The sequence below is a fragment of the Coregonus clupeaformis genome, chromosome 38 (genome assembly GCF_020615455.1).
Source record: "Coregonus clupeaformis isolate EN_2021a chromosome 38, ASM2061545v1, whole genome shotgun sequence".
NCBI lineage: Eukaryota > Metazoa > Chordata > Actinopteri > Salmoniformes > Salmonidae > Coregonus > Coregonus clupeaformis.
Genome location: NC_059229.1, coordinates 4,843,016 through 4,864,146, shown reverse-complemented (window position 1 = coordinate 4,864,146; position 21,131 = coordinate 4,843,016). Strand labels below are relative to the sequence as shown.

The 21,131-nt window shown below is 41.3% G+C and overlaps 1 protein-coding gene across 2 annotated transcripts; it reads left to right on the top strand.

The window, feature by feature from the left end:
- The first annotated feature begins 3,227 nt into the window (after positions 1 to 3,227).
- On the top strand, positions 3,228 to 20,061 carry cxcl12b (chemokine (C-X-C motif) ligand 12b (stromal cell-derived factor 1)). Of its 2 annotated transcripts, XR_006657943.1 has the most exons (5): positions 3,228 to 3,392; positions 6,849 to 6,966; positions 13,563 to 13,646; positions 15,323 to 15,791; positions 20,030 to 20,061. XR_006657943.1 is itself a non-coding variant. In XM_041867481.2 (4 exons), the coding sequence occupies exons 1-4, from the start codon at positions 3,326 to 3,328 to the stop codon at positions 15,351 to 15,353; spliced, it is 300 nt and encodes a 99-aa protein (XP_041723415.1). In that variant the 5' UTR covers positions 3,228 to 3,325; the 3' UTR covers positions 15,354 to 16,386. The 2 variants fall into 2 exon arrangements, 1 of the variants encoding a protein (XP_041723415.1); XM_041867481.2 differs by lacking the exon at positions 20,030 to 20,061 and having other exon boundaries at positions 15,323 to 16,386.
- Positions 20,062 to 21,131: the final 1,070 nt, after the last annotated feature.

Genomic DNA, 21,131 nt, shown 5'->3' with positions numbered 1-21,131 from the left:
TGAGCAATGCCGGAGTCCGGAGTATAAATATATATATATACACTACCAGTCAAAAGTTTAGACACACCTACTCATTCAAGGGTTTTTCCTTTATTTTTACTCTTTTCTACATTGTAGAATAATAGTGAAGGCATCAAAACAATGAAATAACACATGTGGAATCATGTAGTAACCAAAATAGTGTTCAACAAATCAACATATATTTTATATTTGAGATTCTTCAAATAGACACCCTTTGCCTTGATGACAGCTTTGCACACTCTTGGCATTCTCTCAACCAGCTTCATGAGGTAGTCACCTGGAATGCATTTCAATTAACAGGTGTGCCTTCTTAAAAGTTAATTTGTGGAATTTCTTTCCTTTTTAATTCATTTGAGCCAATCAGTTGTTTTGTGACAAGGTAGGGGGAGGTATACAGAAGATAGCCCTATTTGGTAAAAGACCAAGTCCATATTATGGCAAGAACAGCTCAAATAAGCAAAGAGAAACGACAGTCCATCATTACTTTAAGACATGAAGGTCAGTCAATACGGAAAATGTCAAGAACTTTGAAAGTTTCTTCAAGTGCAGTCGCAAAAAACATTAAGCGCTATGATGAAACTGGCTCTCATGAGGACTGCCACAGGAATGGAAGACCCAGAGTTACCTCTGCTGCAGAGGACAAGTTCATTAGAGTTACCAGCCTCAGAAATTGCAGCCCAAATAAATACTTCACAGAGTTCAAGTAACAGACACATCTCCACATCAACTGTTCAGAGGGGACTGTGTGAATCAGGCCTGGTACTGTGTATATATATATATATATATATATATATATATATATATATATATATATTTGATGGGATGTATAGACAATGTGAACAATATGGACAGTACATGGATAGAATATTTCGTATATATGTAAAATATGTAGGATAGAATAGTATATGTACAGCATTAGTTGAATAGGATGACTAGAATACAGTATATACATATGACATGAGTAAAACAACATGTAAACATTATTAAAATGACCAGTGTTCCATGTCTATGTACATAGGACATCAGTCTCTAAGGTGTAGGGTTGAGTAACCGGGTGGTAGCCGGCTAGTGACAATGACTAAAGTTCAAGGCAGGGTACTGGGCGGAGGCCGGCTAGCGGTGACTATTTAACAGTATGAGGGCCTGGACTGACCTCGCCTTCTGGATGGTAGCAGGCTGGGAGGCTGAGGTCCTTGATGATCTTCTTGGCCTTCCTGTGACACTGGGTGCTGTAGATGTCCTAAGGGCAGTCAGTGTGCCCCCGGTGATGCGTTGTGCAGACGGCACCACCCTCAGAGGAGTCCTGTGGTTGTGGACGGTGCAGTTGCCGTACCAGGCGGTGATACATCCCAACAGGATGCTCTCAAGGGTGCATCTGTAAAAGTTTGTGAGGGTCTTAGGGGCCAAACCAAATTTATTCAGCCTCCTGAGGTTGAAGAGGCTCTGTTGCGCCTTCTTCTCCACACTGTCTGTGTGGATGGACCATTTCAGATTGTCAGTGATGTATACGCCGAGGAACTTGAAGCTTTTCACCTTCTCCACTGCGGCCCCGTCGATGTGGATGGGGGCGTGCTCCCTCTGCTGTCTCCTGAAGTCCACGATCAGCTCCTTCATTTTGTTGACGTTGAGGGAGAGGTTTATGAGCCAGTAAACTGAAGGAATGGTTCTCTAACTACACCACCTAGCCTGGTTAAACCACACTGAATGCTGTGCTCACCCTTGTTTCCCTTTACGTCAATCTGGTTTAACCAGGCTATGCAGACCTACCTTTCACTGACACCCAGACTCAGACGTCTGGCTCTGGCTCTGGCAAGACCTCCAGTTTAGATACAGTGGGGTAATAGCCAGGTATAAGGAAACGTGCACACACTCTCCCTCTCTCCCTCTCTCCCTCTCTCCCTCTCTCCCTCTCTCCCTCTCTCCCTCTCTCCCTCTCTCTCTCTCTCTCTCAATTAAATTCAAATGGCTTTATTGGCATGGGAAACATATGTTTACATTGCCAAAGCAAGTGAAATAGATAATAAACAAAAGTGAAATAAACACTATATTTCTCTCTGCCTCTCAAACACACACACACACACACACACACACACACACACACACACACACACACACACACACACACACACACACACACACACACACACACACACACACACACACACACACACACACACACACACACACACACATCTGTGTCCCGTTAGATTGCTCTTCGCTATTAGTCCCTTTTTTTAGCCAGATTGAATTGAAAGTCCTCATGGAAAGTTAGTTCTATCAGAAGGTTCCAGATAATTGCTTTGGGAACCAGTGAGTACATAAAATACATCTTTGGCTCAATTGGCTATTTCTTCATTTATTCCCCACCTGTTAGTTAAAGCATTTATTTTGTTATTACTGCATATTATCACATCTTAATGTCCCTCTAAAGTACAACCATTTTTGTTTCGTTATTTTTGGCCGCTTTTTACATTCTCTCGATTTTATCATTAGTATGGCCAAGAGTGTTCCTGGCTCCATGACCTGACCAGAGGAAATGATGTGTTCTAGTTAGGCTATAACTATCATTTAATTGCCTTATAATTATTTTCCTGACCAGTTTTTCCCGGCCACATACAGTATCCTGACCAGGAGAAACACAGATAAAAGTACAGTTGAGTGAGTTCTCATGACAGTTCAGTTAAATTATGACATAATCCAGGCAGGGAGGAGAGACAGTTGACTGGGAAGATACAGACCAGCCAGAGAGAGAGAGAGAGAGGGGGGAGAGAAGCAGGCAGTGTCCCTGTAAACAATAACACTCCAGCCATTCAGCTGAAATAGGAACAATATTGGGCTAGCAGCAGGGAGCCCAGGCTCTCCAAATAGTCTGACTGACAGTCCGAAAAGAGGGGGGGGGTGTGAGTTTGGGAAAAGACAGGTAAAGGAGGGAGAGTGAGAGGGAGGGAGGGAGAGAAAGAGAGACAGAAACCAAAAGAGAGGAGACCTGAGAGAGAGAGAAGGAAAATGAGACATAAAGAGAGACGTGAGAAAAAGAGTGAAAGTGATGGAGAGAGAAATAACAAGAGAAAGAGAAATTCTCCTCATCCCCTCCTCCCCTCCCTCCTGCCTCCTCCTGAGAAATTAGGAGTCCCTCCCTCCTCTCTCTCCCCTCCCTCTCTCTCTCCCTCAGCCTCTGTGCTCTAATTTAACAGTGTGTAGAGAGGAGCTGACAGTCAGTCTACACTGAGCCCTGCTGGATACTAGCTGTGAGAAGCTGAGCCCTGAGCCTCTTGTAACTCCATCCTACTACGTACAGCCCACCATGGATGTCAAAGTACTGGCTGTGTTGGCCCTACTGGCTGTGGCCATGGATGTACCTCTCTCTACGGGTGAGTTGGTCTGGGAATGGGTTATCTGTCTGGGCATGTCTTCCACACTCTTAGAAAAAAAGAAACTAAAAGGGTTCTCGGCTGTCCCCATAGGATAACCCTTTGAATAACCTTTTTTGGTTCCAGGTAGAACCCTTTTGGTTCCAGGTAGAACCCTTTTGAGTTATATGTAGAACCCTTTACACAGAGGGTTCCACATGGAACCCAAAAGAGTTCTACCTGTAACCAAAAAGGGTTCTACCTGGAACCAAAACGGGTTATCCTATGGGGACAGCTGAAGAACCCCTTTGGAACCCTTTTTTCTTAGAGTGTATTAGTGTGTATTAGTGTGTTCTTTCTAGTGTTATATCTATCTCTATCTATCCCTTTATTTTTGTCATTTTAGTAACTTAGCAAAGAGGAACTTTATGTATGTGTTCTAGAATGTCTGGGGATGTGATTTATTCTAGAAAAGGAAGATGTTTTGGTGGTTGTGGAGGTTGTCTTGATAATTTTGGTGAATTTGAATAGATGTTGTTAGAATAGATGTGGTTCTTGTGACATATGGCTGGTGTTGCTGAGAGAAGGTTTACACAACAGAAGAACTTGTGGTTATGAGTTGTGGTTGTGGAGATTGTCTTTTGGCTCCTTGATTTTTGACTGGTTTTGCTAAAAGAAAAGCAGTAAGTGATCATTGTGATGTGATGGAGAGGTTGTACTCAAACTGGTTACATTTGCTTTTTGTTGTTGTTGTTTGTATAGTTGAATTTTAAGTAGTTGGTTATTAGGATTTTTCTGGAAATGTGTAGGTTTGTATTTGCTTTTGCCTTTATTGATGTCTCTTCTGAGTTGCCTTTTGTTGCAAAACTTTCTGTCTCTTCTCAGTTGCCTTTTGTTGCAAAACTTTCTGTCTCTTCTCAGTTGCCTTTTGTTGTAAAACTTTAATTTAAGACTGTTTCTATTTGCTTTTAACACTTTGATATTTCAACCACTTTGATTTCTCAAATCTTACATCTTAACGGCATACAAATTAACAATTAAAACTATTTGTCAAATAAAGAAAGAAAGATCTTACAATTTAGAGGATAATGGGCCAGGGAGTCAGTGTCCCAAATGGCTAAGTCTCCCCCATGTCAATATCACAGCAATGACCCTCCACCTTATCAGGCTCCTTTATAATGCTAATACTGGATCATTATGTATGCTGCTTACAGCACCCGGCCACAAGTGAGCATCTAGCTACAACCCTGCTTCCCAACTAGAACCCTATTCCTTTATATAGTGCACTACATTTGACCAGTGCCAATAGGGAAACACATAGGGCTCTGGTCAGAAGTGCACAAAATAGGAAATAGTGTGCCATTTGGGATGTAGTTAGGTCCTTTCACGACCTGCCTTGTTTAGCCCCTAATTAGTTTCTAATTAAAAGAAAGCAAAGAAAATAGATAAATACACACATTACCCCCTCCATCACCCCGGCCATCCTATCGTCTTTAACATGCAGTCAGGGTCTCCCTGGCTGGGGTAGTAACAACAGACTTAGCATAACACAGCAGAGGATCGGCTAACTTCAATTCAACACTTCTCTTTGACTTCTCTCTCTCCTGATGTCGTTTACTTTGCAATGGATTAATGTGATCACCGTTTAATCTAACAGTCAAACAAGGGAGCCATTTGTAAGCCGTTAAGATGTAAGATTCGAGAAATGAAAGGAATGTAAATATGAAAGTGTTTAAAAGCAAACAGAGTCTTTCATGAACGTTTTACAACCACAAGGCAACTAGAGAAGAGACATGTATACATGTTCAGCCAATTGTCCTCTTCCCATCTTTAAAGAAAAACAAAAGAAAACATTGTTGGAAACAGGTTATCAAGAATTTCACGTCACGGAACATGTTAGAATTTCAAACGGAATTGGTTAATCTTTAAAATTTTCGGTAGGGTATCCCCTCTGAAATCCCTGAAACTAAGAATATTTTCACTTAAAAGCCTATGTATATGTTTCTTAGTTTCAGGAACCAGTAGGAACCAGGGGTGATACGCAATCATTCTAAGAATGTAGCCTACTTCTTAAAGGGACTCTTTTGATAAGAATCTAAGCTTTGTGTTCTTGGAGCTTTGAGAAAGAGGGGAAATATTGGGAGCCCCAGTGGAGTACAGCAATAAGGGCTCTTCTGGGTTAGAGAGCTGTGTCTTAAATGTACATAGTGAAAAGGCAGTATGATGGTTGATGGGACAATGAGCGCTGGTTTGAGAGTCTCTCTCTGTGTGTGTGTGTGTGTGTGTATGTGTGTGTGTGTGTGTGTGTGTGTGTGTGTGTGTGTGTGTGTGTGTGTGTGTGTGTGTGTGTGTGTGTGTGTGTGTGTGTGTGTGTGTGTGTGCGTGTGTGTGAGTGTGTGTGTGTGAGTGTGTGTGGCAGACTAATCTCTTTTTAATTGCCTTGCATTTGGAACTAAATGCAGGTAAATGTATACTTTCCCATGCATTGTCGGGGTTAGATACAGCAGATTGAACATCTAATTTGTACTTGGTGGGATGTAGTGTTTTATTATTTGTTATATGCATTTAAAGGCATGGAAATGTGTGCTGTTTTGTCTTAATGGTGTATTATTTGATATATATAGATAACTATAACAGTTTGATTGAATTATTTAAATGAAATGTATTTTCCTCTCAGAGCTTTCAAAATTGTATTTGATTCTGAACAACATATTAAAGTAATCTTCTTTAATGCATGCTTTTTGCTAGTTTTATCTTAAGTGTAGCTATTTGCCATGCTCAGCAGGCCAGTTGAAAGTCAGACATGTTTAACGGTTTAACAGAAATACTGGCGTTTACCCAAGTGAGTGTGTAGATGATTAACAACAGGTAAAAGTGGAGTAGTGTTGAGTGTATACAATGGGAGTTTGGTGAGAGTGTGTGAGTGTGTGAGAGCTATTTATGAGACCTGGTTGTAACACTGTGTAAACCAATCTCACACACCACTGACTATTGATTTAGGAGATGTTGCTGTCATGTAGTACAGTGAAGATTGATTTATTAAGTCCAGCGGCAACGGAAATCTTTCTTCTACTTTATCCTGTTTGTTCTAACAAGCTCTGATATGAAATGAACAAATTCATCCTTGTGTGGGACAAAAGTCCGGTAACTGTATACTTTCCCATGCATTGTTGGGGTTAGATACAGTAGATTAAACATATTTGTTCTAACAAGAAGCTCTGATATTAAATATACCTAGTTTCCTTCCTGCAACGATTGTGGGTTGTTGCATTTTGGAGATGTTGGTTCTCATATTGTTGGTTCTTCTCTGACTATCATAATGCTAGCGTTGAGACATTACTGTATCTCACACTGTGAGCTTAGGTTGTTTTAGTTTTAAGACATAGAAATGGTCAAACCTCACATTCTCTCTGTGTCCGGTACCTGGTACCCGGTACCTGTACAGTATCTCAGTATGTTTCTGGTTGTTGTTTTCAGCTAAGCCCATCAGCCTGGTAGAGAGGTGCTGGTGTCGCTCCACGCTCAACACCGTCCCTCAGAGGAGCATCAGAGAGCTCAAGTTCCTTCACACACCCAACTGCCCTTTCCAAGTCATGTGAGTAACCTGCTGGTGCATTATGGGATGTTTTTTCAATCAGATTTTGGGTTGGGATTTAGAAGACTAACAGCTAAGTTCCTTAGCTTGTCATGTGAAGAACCTTCCATACTCCTCATGAGAACAACTAGATCACTGTATTGCTGCTCCCAAAAGTCAATGTATTCATTAGAAAGACGGGAGTAACAAGAAGTTCTGTAGGAGACACCTCCATGTTCTCCTCAACCCTGCACTACACAGCACAGATAAGAAAGTACTATGGTTACCAACACTGGACATCCCACACAGCACACACAGTGTTGCTGCTCACAGAAGTGAAGCTATTCACTATTTTTAGACAGACTTTTTCTGGAGATAAACCAGAACTACAGTGCATTTGGAAAGTATTCAGACCCCTTTACTTTTTCCACATTTTGTTACGTTACAGCCTTATTCTATAATTGATTTCATCATTTTTTCCCCTTATCGATCTAAATACAATACCCCATAATGACGAAGTCAAAACAGGTTTTTAGAAATGTTTGCAAATAAAAAACAGAAATACCTTATTTACATAAGTATTCTGACCCTTTGCTATGAGACTCGAAATTGAGCTCAGGTGCATCCTGTTTCCATTGATTGATCATCCTTGAGATGTTTCTACAACTTGATTGGAGTCCACCTGTGGTAAATTCAATTGATTGGACATGATTTGGAAAGGCACACACCTGTCTATAGAATGGCTTGCAAAATAATTCACCCCCCTTGGCGTTTTTCCTATTTTGTTGCATTACAACCTGTAATTTAAATGGATTTTTGTGGGGGTTGTATTATTTGATTTACACAATTTGCCTACCACTTTGAAGATGCAAAATATTTTTTCTTGTGAAACAAACAAGAAATAAGACAAAAAAACAGAAAACTTGAGCGTGCATAACTATTCACCCCCCCAAAGTCAATACTTTGTAGAGCCACCTTTTGCAGCAATTACAGCTGCAAGTCTCTTGGTGTATGTCTCTATAAGCTTGGCACATGTAGCCACTGGGATGTTTGCCCATTCTTCAAGGCAAAACTGCTCCAGCTCCTTCAAGTTGGATGGGTTCTGCTGGTGTACAGCAATCTTTAAGTTATAACACAGATTCTCAATTGGATTGAGGTCTGGGCTTTGACTAGGCCATTCCAAGACATTTAAATGTTTGCCCTTAAACCACTCAAGTGTCGCTTTAGCAGTATGCTTAGGGTCATTGTCCTGCTTGAAGGTGAACCTCCGTCCCAGTCTCAAATCTCTGGAAGACTAAAACATGAATACTTTTGCAAGGCACTGTATAAGGTCCCACAGTTGACAGTGCATGTCAGAGCAAAAAAACAAGCCATGAGGTAGAAGGAATTGTTCATAGAGCTCCAAGACAGGATTGTGTCGAGGCACAGATCTGGGGAAGGGTACCAACAAATGTCTGTAGCATTGAAGGTCCCCAAGAACACAGCGGCCTCCATCATTCTTAAATGGAAGAGGTTTGGAACCACCAATACTTTTCCTAGAGCTGGCTGCCCGGCCAAACTGAGCAATCGGGGGAGAAGGGCCTTGGTCAGGGAGGTGACCAAGAACCCGATGGTCAGTCTGATAGAGCTCCAGAGTTCCTCTGTGGAGATGAGAGAACCTTCCAGAAGGACAACCATCTCTGCAGCACTCCACCATTCAGGCGTTTATGGTAGAGTGGCCAGACAGAAGATCTAGCGGACTCACTAAACACAAGCTTTGTTTGTAAATGATGTATGTGTTGGAGTGAGCCCCTGACTATCCGTAAATTAAAAAACACGTGAAAATGGTGCCGTCTGGTTTGCTTAATATAAGGAATTTGAAATGATTTATACTTTTACTTTTACTTTTGATACTTAAATATATTTAAAACCAAATACTTTTAGACTTTTACTCAAGTAGGATTTTACTGGGTGACTTTTACTTTTACTTGAGTCATTTTCTATGAAGGTATCTTTACTTTTACTCAAGTATGACAATTGGGTACTTTTTCCACCACTGCTGAATACTTATGTAAATGTGATATTTCAGTTGTTGTTTTTTGTAAATTTGCAAACATTTATGAAAAACCTGTTTTTGCTTTGTCATTATAGAATAAGGCTGTAGCATAACAAAAAATCAAGGGGTTTGAATACTTTCCGAATGCACTGTATATAGGCCTAGTAAAGCAGTGGTCAGCAACCCTGGTGTGAGACAGCTGCATGTTGAGTGTGTGAGCAAGCTATGGTTCCCGGGCACAGCCCTGAAGCACCTGATTCAACTCATCAACTAATCGTCAAGGCTGCGTTTTGTTGAATCAGCTGTTTGTTTTAGGGCTGGGCAGAAACCTGTCAATGCTACGGTCCATGTTACTCCACAGCAATATAGTTTAACCAGAGACGGAAGAGAAAGCGAAACATCCCACTCCCTCATTTTTTCTGGTTTATATATAGTCAATGAACTAAGTACACCAGACCCAGCTGCTAATGAATTGGTGCATATGGGAGAGCCACCCCATAAGCAGACCGGATCTGTGACATTTATTTCTAATGGTAAACGGCCTGAGTGGGACATCTTCATTTATCCACCATCTTTGGATTAACAAAGCACAAACCAACATGGGTGAAACCAGAAAGACCTGATAAGTATAGTCAATTAGGGATAAACTAGCCTGGTTCCAAATCTGTTTGTGTGGTCTTGCCAACTCTTATAGTCAGCTCCTAGTGCAAAACCTGTTCAGAATAGCCTGATTCAGCCCAGTAAGACCCCTCTGTTAATAAGATCCCATGTGGATTCTAATGGCGCTTAACTTTGGTTCCCATTGCATTGGGCTAAGCATCAGTCTCATATTATGAGGTTTTAATGATTGCAGTTGGAGGACCACAGTGATGGGAGAGAGAGAGAGAGAGAGAGAGAGAGAGAGAGAGAGAGAGAGAGAGAGAGAGAGAGAGAGAGAGAGAGAGAGAGAGAGAGAGAGAGAGAGAGAGAGAGAGAGAGAGAGAGAGAGACAGAGAGAGAGAGAGAGAGAGAGTGGAGCAAAAGAGATGCAGTTGCTATGGCTCTCCCCAAATGGAAAAATATGTTTAGATTAGAACAACACGATACACTGCCAGGAGAGGAGAGAGGAAGCTGACAGAGGAGTGTTTCTCTCCTAGCTAGCTCCAGGGGTGATTTCAGTTATGTTAAGGAAACAATCATTAGGGGTCAAAGTGATGACCTTTATGTTGCAGCTGACCCTCCCTACCCTTCTTTCTTTTCTTCCCTTCGCTCACCAGCCGCCCACATTTATTGTAATTTCAATGGCCTGGAACGCATTAAGCCAAAATGCTTTGCCCATTTGTAACCTATAGAAACCAGGTGACCAGAGCCAAAAAGCCAGAGGGGTTTGGGGGGTTGGGAAGGGGTGGTAGGGGGGTCATTAGGGGGTTATCTCATGGCAATAGGTCAGTAAGGATACAAATCTGGTCAGGACCCACAATCCTCCCTTATCGCTCCAAGACGAACAAGAAGAGAGTCACACACATTGGCACACATAGGCATTGTGGAACACACACATGGACACACACACACACACACACACACACACACACGCACACACACACACACACACACACACACACACACACACACCACCAAAAGCTTCCACTTTTCCCTCTTCTTCCCTCCAAAACCATCCCAAAGTGATGTATGACTGAGCAGCAGAGAGAGAGGGGCAGAGAGCTTGCTTCTCTTCTGATATATCTATTGTCCTTGGATGAAAGACAACAGGGGTAACACTACACCCCCCTCACCCCATCCGTCCCTCCCTACACCCCCCTGTCTCCTCCCGCTTGTTGGTATTAGCTTGCTGTGAAGTAATTACTACCTACTGGGTTAGAAGCTCCGGACCCCCAGAGCCCCGAATTCCAACAGAGTCAATCAGACAGGCTAGACAGTCCAGACACACACACACACACACACACACACACACAACACACACACACACACACACACACACACACACACACACACACAGCCTAAAGGGATAAACCTAAACCAGGAGACACATCAAAACAAAACAGTCAAATGGATTACCTGCACTAATTATATAAAAGAGGACAGGATGGGGGAGGGAGGGAGGGAGGGAGGGGGTATCCTAGAGATAAACAAACGGGGAATCCAGTTACCGGCTTTTATTTATCTAACCGATTGGGATGTTAGTTTTGGGGGATTTTAAGGGTTTTGATGCACTTGAGCTGTTCTTTCATCTTATTGGGTAAGGGTAGTAGGGTGGGCCATTTGGTCAATTTAAGAGGTTGGGGGTTGAGAGGGCTGGAGAGTTTGGGGGAGGTTAAATTGAATCAGAAAAGCGGTAAAATAGTGATGAAGGAGAGATTCAGAGGTGGAGAGGAATGTGTTTAATTTACAGGGTTGTGTGAGGAAGAGAAGGAGGGAGAGAAGGAGGGAGGGAAGAGGGAGGGAGGAGAGGTGGTGAGGCGCTACCTGAGTTGTTAACTCTCAAACACGACCTTTTGACACAGAGGTGTGAGATCCATATGTTTGGGGAAGGAGGAGAGGAGAGCATGCGCACACACACACACACACTACCCCCTGTCTCCCCCTAACACTCATAGATCAGAAACACTACCAGAGGTGTCCGATCTCGGGACAAATCCCCCTCTCTCAAGTCGACACTCAAATCAACCCTCTATCAGCACACTACAGTCTGCTACAGGAGAAACACTCACTCCCTCATACACCCCACAGTCTGTAAATCACAGGCTAAATGCCCTGACATCAAAACCTCCTTATTGTTAGTACCATCGGCTTAACAAAGGGATCAGTGTTACCATGCTTTATTATCTTTACAACAGCCGTCTTTGAGTGAAAGCAGAGAGATGGGATTTTTCACATGTGGCATATGGTGGGGGGACTTTATGTAATTTAATGCATTGTGATCCTTACAACAGGCGCAAAACATGTTTTGTGGGTTATAATATACCGTGGATATAAGTTTTAAATAATTGTTATTCTTACAACTGGTTCATAATATGTTTTGTGGTTAAAGAATATGCTTTGGATTTTAATAATGCATTGATTGTCCCGTGTGGCTCAGTTGGTAGAGCATGGTGCTTGCAATGCCAGGGTTATGGGTTCGCTTCCCATGGGGGACCAGTATGAAATAGTAAGAAAATGTATGCACTCACTACTGTAAATCCCTCTGGATAAGAGCGTCTGCTAAGTTATGTAAATTGTTCACTGGTATGTTTGTCTCGCAAATGTCCCTAGAAATTAGTGACATATAAATAAGCTTGATAAATATCATTCTTGTTCAAATAACTTATTTTCAAAGATATGTTACTGTTGACTTTGCAGCCTTATATCATATTGAGTGATGTTTGTTTGGGGAGTACAGTACAGGACAGTACAGTAATTGGTTTAAAGGAAAGGGAACTCCATTCATCAAACGTGTTTGTTTATTTTGACCCTAAATGACCAGATAGACCAGATCAAAATAACGGAACAGATTTATTTTTTTGATTATAGTATACAGAGTTCATCAGATGTCTCTTCAATCTTCAGATACATTACTTATACAGACTAGATTTAAGTAACCTATAAATGAAACCTATAAATTATCTATATTTATTTATCTATATTTATAATTTAAGTATAATAAAAACGTGTGACTCATACTATTCAACTCACTACTACAAGGCCCATGAGTCTCATTACAGTTTGACCGAAACATGACCACAGTTGACCGTAGTTGATCCTAGTTGACCACAGGTATCAGGTATGTGTGTTACTGATAGCAGCTACACACTACACTATCCCTGGATGTTCACCAGAGTGAGAAGACTGTAGCCCAGTTCACCAGTGAGAAGACTGTAGCCCAGTTCACCAGAGTGAGAAGACTGTAGCCCAGTTCACCAGAGTGAGAAGACTCTAGCCCAGTTCACCAGAGTGAGAAGACTGTAGCCCAGTTCACCAGAGTGAGAAGACTGTAGCCCAGTTCACCAGAGTGGGAAGACTGTAGCCCAGTTCACCAGTGAGAAGACTCTAGGCCAGTTCACCAGTGAGAAGATTCTAGGCCAGTTCACCAGTGAGAAGACTCTAGCCCAGTTCACCAGAGTGAGAAGACTGTAGCCCAGTTCACCAGTGAGAAGACTGTAGCCCAGTTCACCAGAGTGAGAAGACTGTAGCCCAGTTCACCAGAGTGAGAAGACTGTAGCCCAGTTCACCATAGTGAGAAGACTGTAGGCCAGAACACCAGAGTGAGAAGACTGTAGCCCAGTTCACCAGTGAGAAGACTCTAGGCCAGTTCACCAGTGAGAAGACTCTAGGCCAGTTCACCAGTGAGAAGACTCTAGGCCAGTTCACCAGTGAGAAGACTGTAGGCCAGTTCACCAGAGTGAGAAGACTGTAGGCCAGTTCATGAGAACCTCCTGGACTGGGCTTTTCTTTCCTCCTGTTCTTTTCAGGATCATTCTATCCTTGAATCAGATAAGAAAACAGAGAAAGTGGATGCTTGGAGAACACTGAAATGAGTCTGCCTAATTCACTTCCTCTCTCTCTCTCCCTCCCGCCATCCCTCCCTCCATCCAACTCTCGGTCACAGTGCCAAGCTGAAGAACAACAGGGAGGTGTGCATTAACCCCGAGACCAAATGGCTGCAGACGTACCTGAAGAATGCCATTAACAAGTAAGGAGAAACCTTACTTCCCTCTTTGACAAGTAAGAGCTGATCGCAGGGTAGCCTGTTCCCACATCTGCTTGTGCTGTCTTGCCAACTCTTATGGTCATTAATTGTCACGCCAAACCATAGGAGTTGGCAAGACAACACAAACAGATCTGGGACCAGGCTAGTTTGCCAGTAACAGTGAGAGACATGGAATGAAATACGCCCCTGTTTTCATGTGCAAAATCCACGTGAAATGGGAGAAATGGGACTGCCTAAAAACAGTAACAATAGTTCAATGTAATTTTAAATAGCTCGTTTATCGGTATGATTAGAATTTTTGGAATGTGTGTGTCTCATTAAAAGAGATGAAAGTCACTGGTATTTCTGGGTGCTTGTTTCTCATGTGCATGTTAGCTACTCAGATAGCTACTGAGATATGAATTAAAGACTGGGAAAGAATGCTCTCTGCTCATGCCTTGCAATCCCTTTGATAATTTAAGCGTGGCATTTGGAGCATTCCAGGTCTTTCGGTAAACAATCAGAATTTATCTGGGAAATCAGGGATGTAGTAGAATTTCATGATCTTCAGTTAATAACTCAAACTTTTGGCCAAAAAAAACAGGTGTTCTTTTCACTATTTAACTAACTTCATTCATTTCATGGCTAAAATACAGTAGTTTATGTATCAGTAAACAAATATGTGTAAATTGAAGGCATTTCCACAAAATTATCGGGACTAATTTGTCTACAAATAGTAAAAAATCATTTTTTGGAGGGAAAAAAATTCCACTAAGTTTTACACCCAAGGAGTAAACAATAAACTGTAAAAAAAATTAAAATAAACAATAACAACAGATACAGTATACAGTATATTATAATGAACCTAAATGGCTTGTGCAGTTAAAATCTGTGTTAAATGTGCATTCCTCATAAAAACTTCACACATACATCATCTGGTGATCATTATCACCAACCACGCAAAATGTCTACCTCTTAAAAACGCCTATAGTAAACAATTTAAAATGGAGGAACATTTTACAGCAAATTAGGTGTTTTCTTGCTGTTTAGTCCCCAATGTGGCATAGTTACAAAAGACTGCATTTGCTCTAAATAGCTAGCTAAAAAGCTGTGTGTACAAATATTTCTAAAACAAGGCAGATCCAGATTATCTTGTTTATGAAGGCTAGAGTATATATGCTCTCGTAAAACTGTACCCTGTTTATAAGTCCAGTCTGCCAGACAAACAAACAATATTACTACACAACTAGATACTGGAGGCCTACGTGACATGTTACAAACTGTTAGAGAAAAAGGTGCTATCTAGAACCTAAAATGGTTCTTTGGCCATTCCCATAGGAGAACCCTTTTGAAGAAACATTTTTAGTTCCAGGTAGAACCCTTTGGAGTTCCATGTGGAACCAAAAATAGTTCTCCCTGGAACCAAAAAGGGTTCTCCTATGGGGACAGCCGAAGTACCCTTTTGGAACCCTTTTTTCTAAGAGTGCATGATTCAAAACCCTGCATGATGCAGAACATAGCGTCAATATACCAATGAGAACCGTACTAAGTATTTACTATCAAATTACATTACATTAGGGCCCAGAGTTGTTCTTAATCAGGTGATGTCAAGTGGACACAGTTACACCCATGAATCCTCCATTAATCAGTGTCATATTCCTCTCTTTCTGTCTCTCCAGGGTGAAGAAGTCCAGAAGACGTGCTCAGTAAAGGAGACCTAGTCCCAGGCCAGCTCTCCCCCTCCTCCTCCTCCTCTACTACTCAGATATGTAACTCCACATACTGTATCTACACGTCTCTGCTCTGGAACGCTCTGGAACACTCTGGAATGCTCTAGAACGCTCTGGAACGCTCTGGAATGCTCTGGAACGCTCTGGAATGAACGCTTGCAAAACCAGCACTTCACCACCAGACCGACCATGATGCCTTGCTGCTGCTGCTGACCCCGCCGCCACCCTGTCTCCCACGCTGCAGACGCCTCTCCTCACGTTGTTAGCACCAAGTGCAGTTATTCCTAATTATATCGGAATGTGTGAGTACGTGTGTAAAGAGTGTGTGAGCGAAAGTGCATGTCTGTGGTTTTATTCAGTGTGCTTGTTCTTAGTGTGTGTGTGTGTGTGTGTGTGTGTGTGTGTGTGTGTGTGTGTTGTCTGAACTGAGTGTGTAAGTGTACGTCTGTATATAAAGTATTTTCCTACTTTTACAAGGGACATTTTAAGATTTTACACCCAGCTCTCCGTCTCAAATGGGCTGAGCAAGGGCTTGTGGGTATCCCCAGGGGTGGGCTCTGACTGAGGGGTCATGGGATTGGAACAGGAATGAGCTGGCCAATGGGTTGAGCCCACTCTGTAATAGGTGACCAATCAGGGCTGATCAAACATTCATAACAAGGGAAAAAGACAGAAGTCACCCCTAACTGATCCAAGGTCAGAAGTTGTTTAAGCCCTGATGGTTACGACTAGGATGGTAGAGAAGGAAATCTGATCCTAGATCTGTGGTTAGGGGCAACTTCTATGTCAAGCCTTAACAAGCCATCCAGTCTAGCCAAGACAATGGAGATCCTCAAACTATAACAAGGGACATGCATTGATTCAGGTGTTTCAACTCAAGGGATCAGAAGCCATTAGTTTGAACTGATGCATATTCTTTCTATATTTCTTACGGGATCAATTATGTCAGGGAGAGAGGCTGTGCACTGAATCACATGCATTTCATCAAGGCTATGTGTAGTTGCCATTCACAAGAACAGACCAGTGAAGATCCAAATCAGATGATACGTATAGGCTAGTGGTTTCAAACCTCTCCTCTGGGACCCCCAGATGTTTCACAATTTAGTTGTAGCCCTGAACTAACTCACCTGATTCACCTATTCAAGGCTGTTTAGTTGACAAGTTGAATCAGGTGTGCTAGCTGTGGAATAGATTAGATCCATGGAACGGCTGGGGGTCCCTGAGGAGAGGTTTGAAAACCGGTGCTGTAGTAAAAGTAAAGGTATCTGTTGTAATAAAGCCGACAGCCTTTATTGGAGGCAGGCAATTCTGTATTACAGTTCAGTCCTGTGTCGAATAGAAAAGCCCACAAAGAAGAGTAACTTAAGCAACTCAGCAAGTGCCAAGTGTTGTAAGAAGGATGGCCTTGTAGGATAAGATTGTAATGCAAAACAGGGATAAAAACCCATTTCAACGCAGCTTTTATACAGTTTGTATGAATGTAATGTTGTCCGTTTCTATAGTGTAGGCTATAAGGCATTGGATGAGACACCAAGTCTTTATTCAGCAAAACAAGCAATATGAAATAAATGTACCTCTATATTCTGGGTATTGACTGACAAATACTGTAGCAAAATAATTGCTGTATTATATGAAGTATAGTAAGATTTATAACATACATTTCTATACAGGATCACATTGTCTGATTATTGGATTTCACTTATCAATTGCTTGGGAGCTCACTTTAGGCCAACTCCATAGTCATAAACCAACACCAATCCTTAGGCAGGATTTTAAAGCTAGTATACGGCCACATGAAATACCTGTTACTATACTACAGTATTGACTATCACATTGAAACTGAATGTTGCTGAGCTGGGGGCGAAAGAAAGTTATTCTCCTTTGATTGTTGAGCCACTTTAAATACCAGATGTGTCTTTTAAATATGTATTTTTACTGTAATGATTTTTATTTTTTTATTTTTTATATAATCTAAGGTAATGAGATATAACATAGTATTTTTAAGTACATTTCAGCAGTACTAGTTGAAGGCATAACCAGAGAGTACTGTATCCCAACCACAGTACTACTGTATTATCAAATCACATTTTAAAACATTTATCACTTTTCCAAAAACGTTTATTTGCAATATCATAAAAACACAATATGTTATGGCAAACTTTCTGTTTGCTTTATTTTGTGCAGCTGCAACATGTTGAAGTTAATGTAATAAACATTTATAGTCCCCCAGATGAAATTGTGGCGACAGGTCTAACTTGAACAACAACAGAATGTTATAGAAATACAGGGTTCATCAACATAGTTTGCCCTGATTCGTCCATGCCTTGAGGAGGTTTATCCTAATCAACCAATAATCTGACGGCATTCATCCCTGATGCAAGATGAGCAAATCTAATAAATCTGGATAGTAATCCAACACACTGAGATACTTTAAAACAAACATTACTGTTGTCATTAGGATATTTCAGTTCAGGCAGTTATTCCACAGAACCTTCAATTTAATCCTCATTAGAAACCCCTAGAAAACTCTAGAACAATGTCACTCTAGAACACTCAAGAACACACTCTAGAACACTGTAATTGGGATTCCGTTCTATTTCTCCTGACAGCATTCTACAGAGTTTAAAATATGAAGTACCAATTGTACCACGGTGCCAAGACAGAGAACAATACATTTAAGTATGAGCCAGGGGACCCACACATGTTTTCAATCAAGCCACTCCCTCCCAGATAGCCATCCCTCAATGATGTTGATTTCTATATTGTTTTACTGTTGCCATTGTTTTTCTATTGTCCAAATAGAGTTCCAGATCTATTCAAATCTCCAGGCGTCTTAGTCTGTGAGCTAAGTGCAGCTGTTTTGGTCCAGAAGTTATTAAGTATCTGTATCAAATCGTTATAAGGTGAAGTTTTGCATAAAGGAAGGGAATTTGGTCATGATTTAAGTGTTTGAGAACCATTCTGTTTAATGTCATGTTAAAGTTAGCTCTACAACCAAACCAAACAATATGGCTGTTACCATTTTACTTATCATATCTGTTATTTGGACCACGTGTGCAAATAAATCATTTTATAAGCAATAACATCCAAAATGGAAATGTATGTATGTATTTTTTTAAATATTTGTTTTCATAACTGTATTTGTTCTATATGGGTGCTCTCCCCAGACAATGTGAATAAAATGTTAAAATGTTACATTCTTTTGAGGCAGCTTACGACACAAGTATACTTAAACTAAGATGGATTGTTTAACCTCTGTATGTTCACTGTTTGTACAAACCAAGAAGCAATATGATACCTACGCTATATGATACTCACCCTCTTTTTCAATAAACATATAAAAGAAAAAAACGGAATGTTTCATTTCTTCTTTAAAAATTAATATACAAATAATTTGTATATTTATTGAAAGCAGCATTAATAGAACAATATTACAAATTGTCTCCACTTTATTTGAATGTTTAATTTCTCCTTTATTGTAACTGTTATGTTTTCATTGCAATGCAGACCCATCACAATTGTGTTTCGTTATGACAACAGACGCTCTGACAGAAAATGTCACATTAGATAAGACTGAAGGATGTAGATATTTCTGTTTCACTACAAAATAACTTCACTTAGAATCATCCAAACCAGTTTGACGGTAATAGATGCTGGATTCCTGACTCTCACACACACAACCTAGACAGGTGGAATAAAACCAACAAACACATGCACGAGCGCGCACACACACACACCACCCACCCACCCACACCCACCCACACACACACACCCACACACACACACACCCACACACACACACACACACACACACACACACACACACACACACACACACGCACACGCACACGCACACACACACACACACACACACACACACATACACATGAACCTTCTGCTTTCCACAGGAGTACAGACCCATAGGAAGTCTATCTTTGCAGCTTGGGGCGACAGCCATCATATGTATCTACTGTATACCTGCTGAAACCACAGGGTACAGTAGAACTTAAAGGGCAATTCCACCACTTTTCAACCTCATTTTCAGTATCACCAGCACAATACCAGTGTCTACATTATGTGAAAACGGCGCATTTCCACGTTTTTTTGAAAAAAGTATAAAGTTAAAATGTTCTACCCGATGACATCATCAAAAGTTAAAACATTTTAAAAACAGTGATTTTCAAACACTATGAGATTCACGATGACTGTGATGTCACAGATAATATATTTTTTAGGACCTGTCTTCTTATCTTTAACCACAGATCATAGAAACCTGCCGTCTTCACATTAGGTAGACACTGGTGTGGTGCTGGAGATAATGAGTATGAAGTTGAAAAGTGGTGGAATTGCCCTTTAAGCCAAAACCTCAGCTTACATCAGAACTGCAACATTTCTGTGGCAAGTCGTTTCAACTAGACTATGTGTGCGTCCCAAATATCACCCTAATTCCTATTTAGAGCCCCATAGGGGTCTCAGTCAAAAGTAGTGCATTATATAGGGAATTTGGGTTCCATTTGGGACGCACACTGTCACTTGACATTTCCCCTTTAAAACTAAAGCATGGTGGAAAAAAAGAAAGAAACAGAAAACGTAAAGGTACAAGCGAGGGCCATCAACAACCGTGTCCAAGTTTTTAACACCTCCGGTTTCATGTAGTGTGTGTGTGTGTGTGTGTGTGTGTGTGTGTGTGTGTGTGTGTGTTGTGTAATTGAATGTATTCGTTAGTCCTGGTTCGTTACCCGTCTGTAGCACCGGGGAGTTACCACCAATACATAAAGCTGTCTACTTTAATCAAGTGGAACCAGATTAACTTCATGTTATAGGCTACGTTCCAAATGGCACCCTAATCTCTATATGGTGCACTACTTTTGACCTGAGCCCTATGGGTCCTGGTCAAAAGTAGTGCACTATATAGGGATCAGAGTGCTATTTGGGATGTAGGCATAGACTTTCTCTTTTGGCTGGATGTTGATGTTAATACATAATACATAATACATAAAGGACAAGAACAAGAGATGAGGTCTTGGAGTTTAGACAAGGACCAAACACTTTAAAGGGTCACAGGTTGTGTTTTGGGGTCTTGGGCACATTCAGAAACGATTTGTGGATTTATGTGATATGACACACACACACACATACACACACACATGCACGCACGCACTTATGCACTCAAGCACAAACACACACATACACACACCAGCTGAATGCCTGGTCCAAGGTGACTCACAAACTGTACTTGAACATGTATTGTGCTGTGTGAATAATATGTTCCTTCATACTGAAGCACTGGGACTAGTTCACAGAGGAGTGAAAACAGCTGTACTGTCCAACAAACCCTCTGTATAAATGTAGAAACCTGGCTAAGTATCCCCGACTACACCACAAACCATGCCAGGGGCATTACACTGGACTGATACAAGAGCACAGTGACCCAATCAAAAGAAAGAGAGATTCCCTAGATTCTCTGTCAAGTTCACCAGCTTCAAATCAAATAGCAACCACAAGATATAAGGGGATTTCAGCGTGGGCAATACACACACACGCACACACACACACACACACACACACACACACACACACACACACACACACACACACGCGCACACACACAGAAACGCACACACACAGACACCATTCAACTCAAATCACCTGAGACAGAGAACATAACGAAGTTGGACAACAAAGTGATTGAGTCCCAAGGATCATGGGTAATCCGACGTGATTTGGAGCTCTTTACTTAATACCAGACCCATTGACC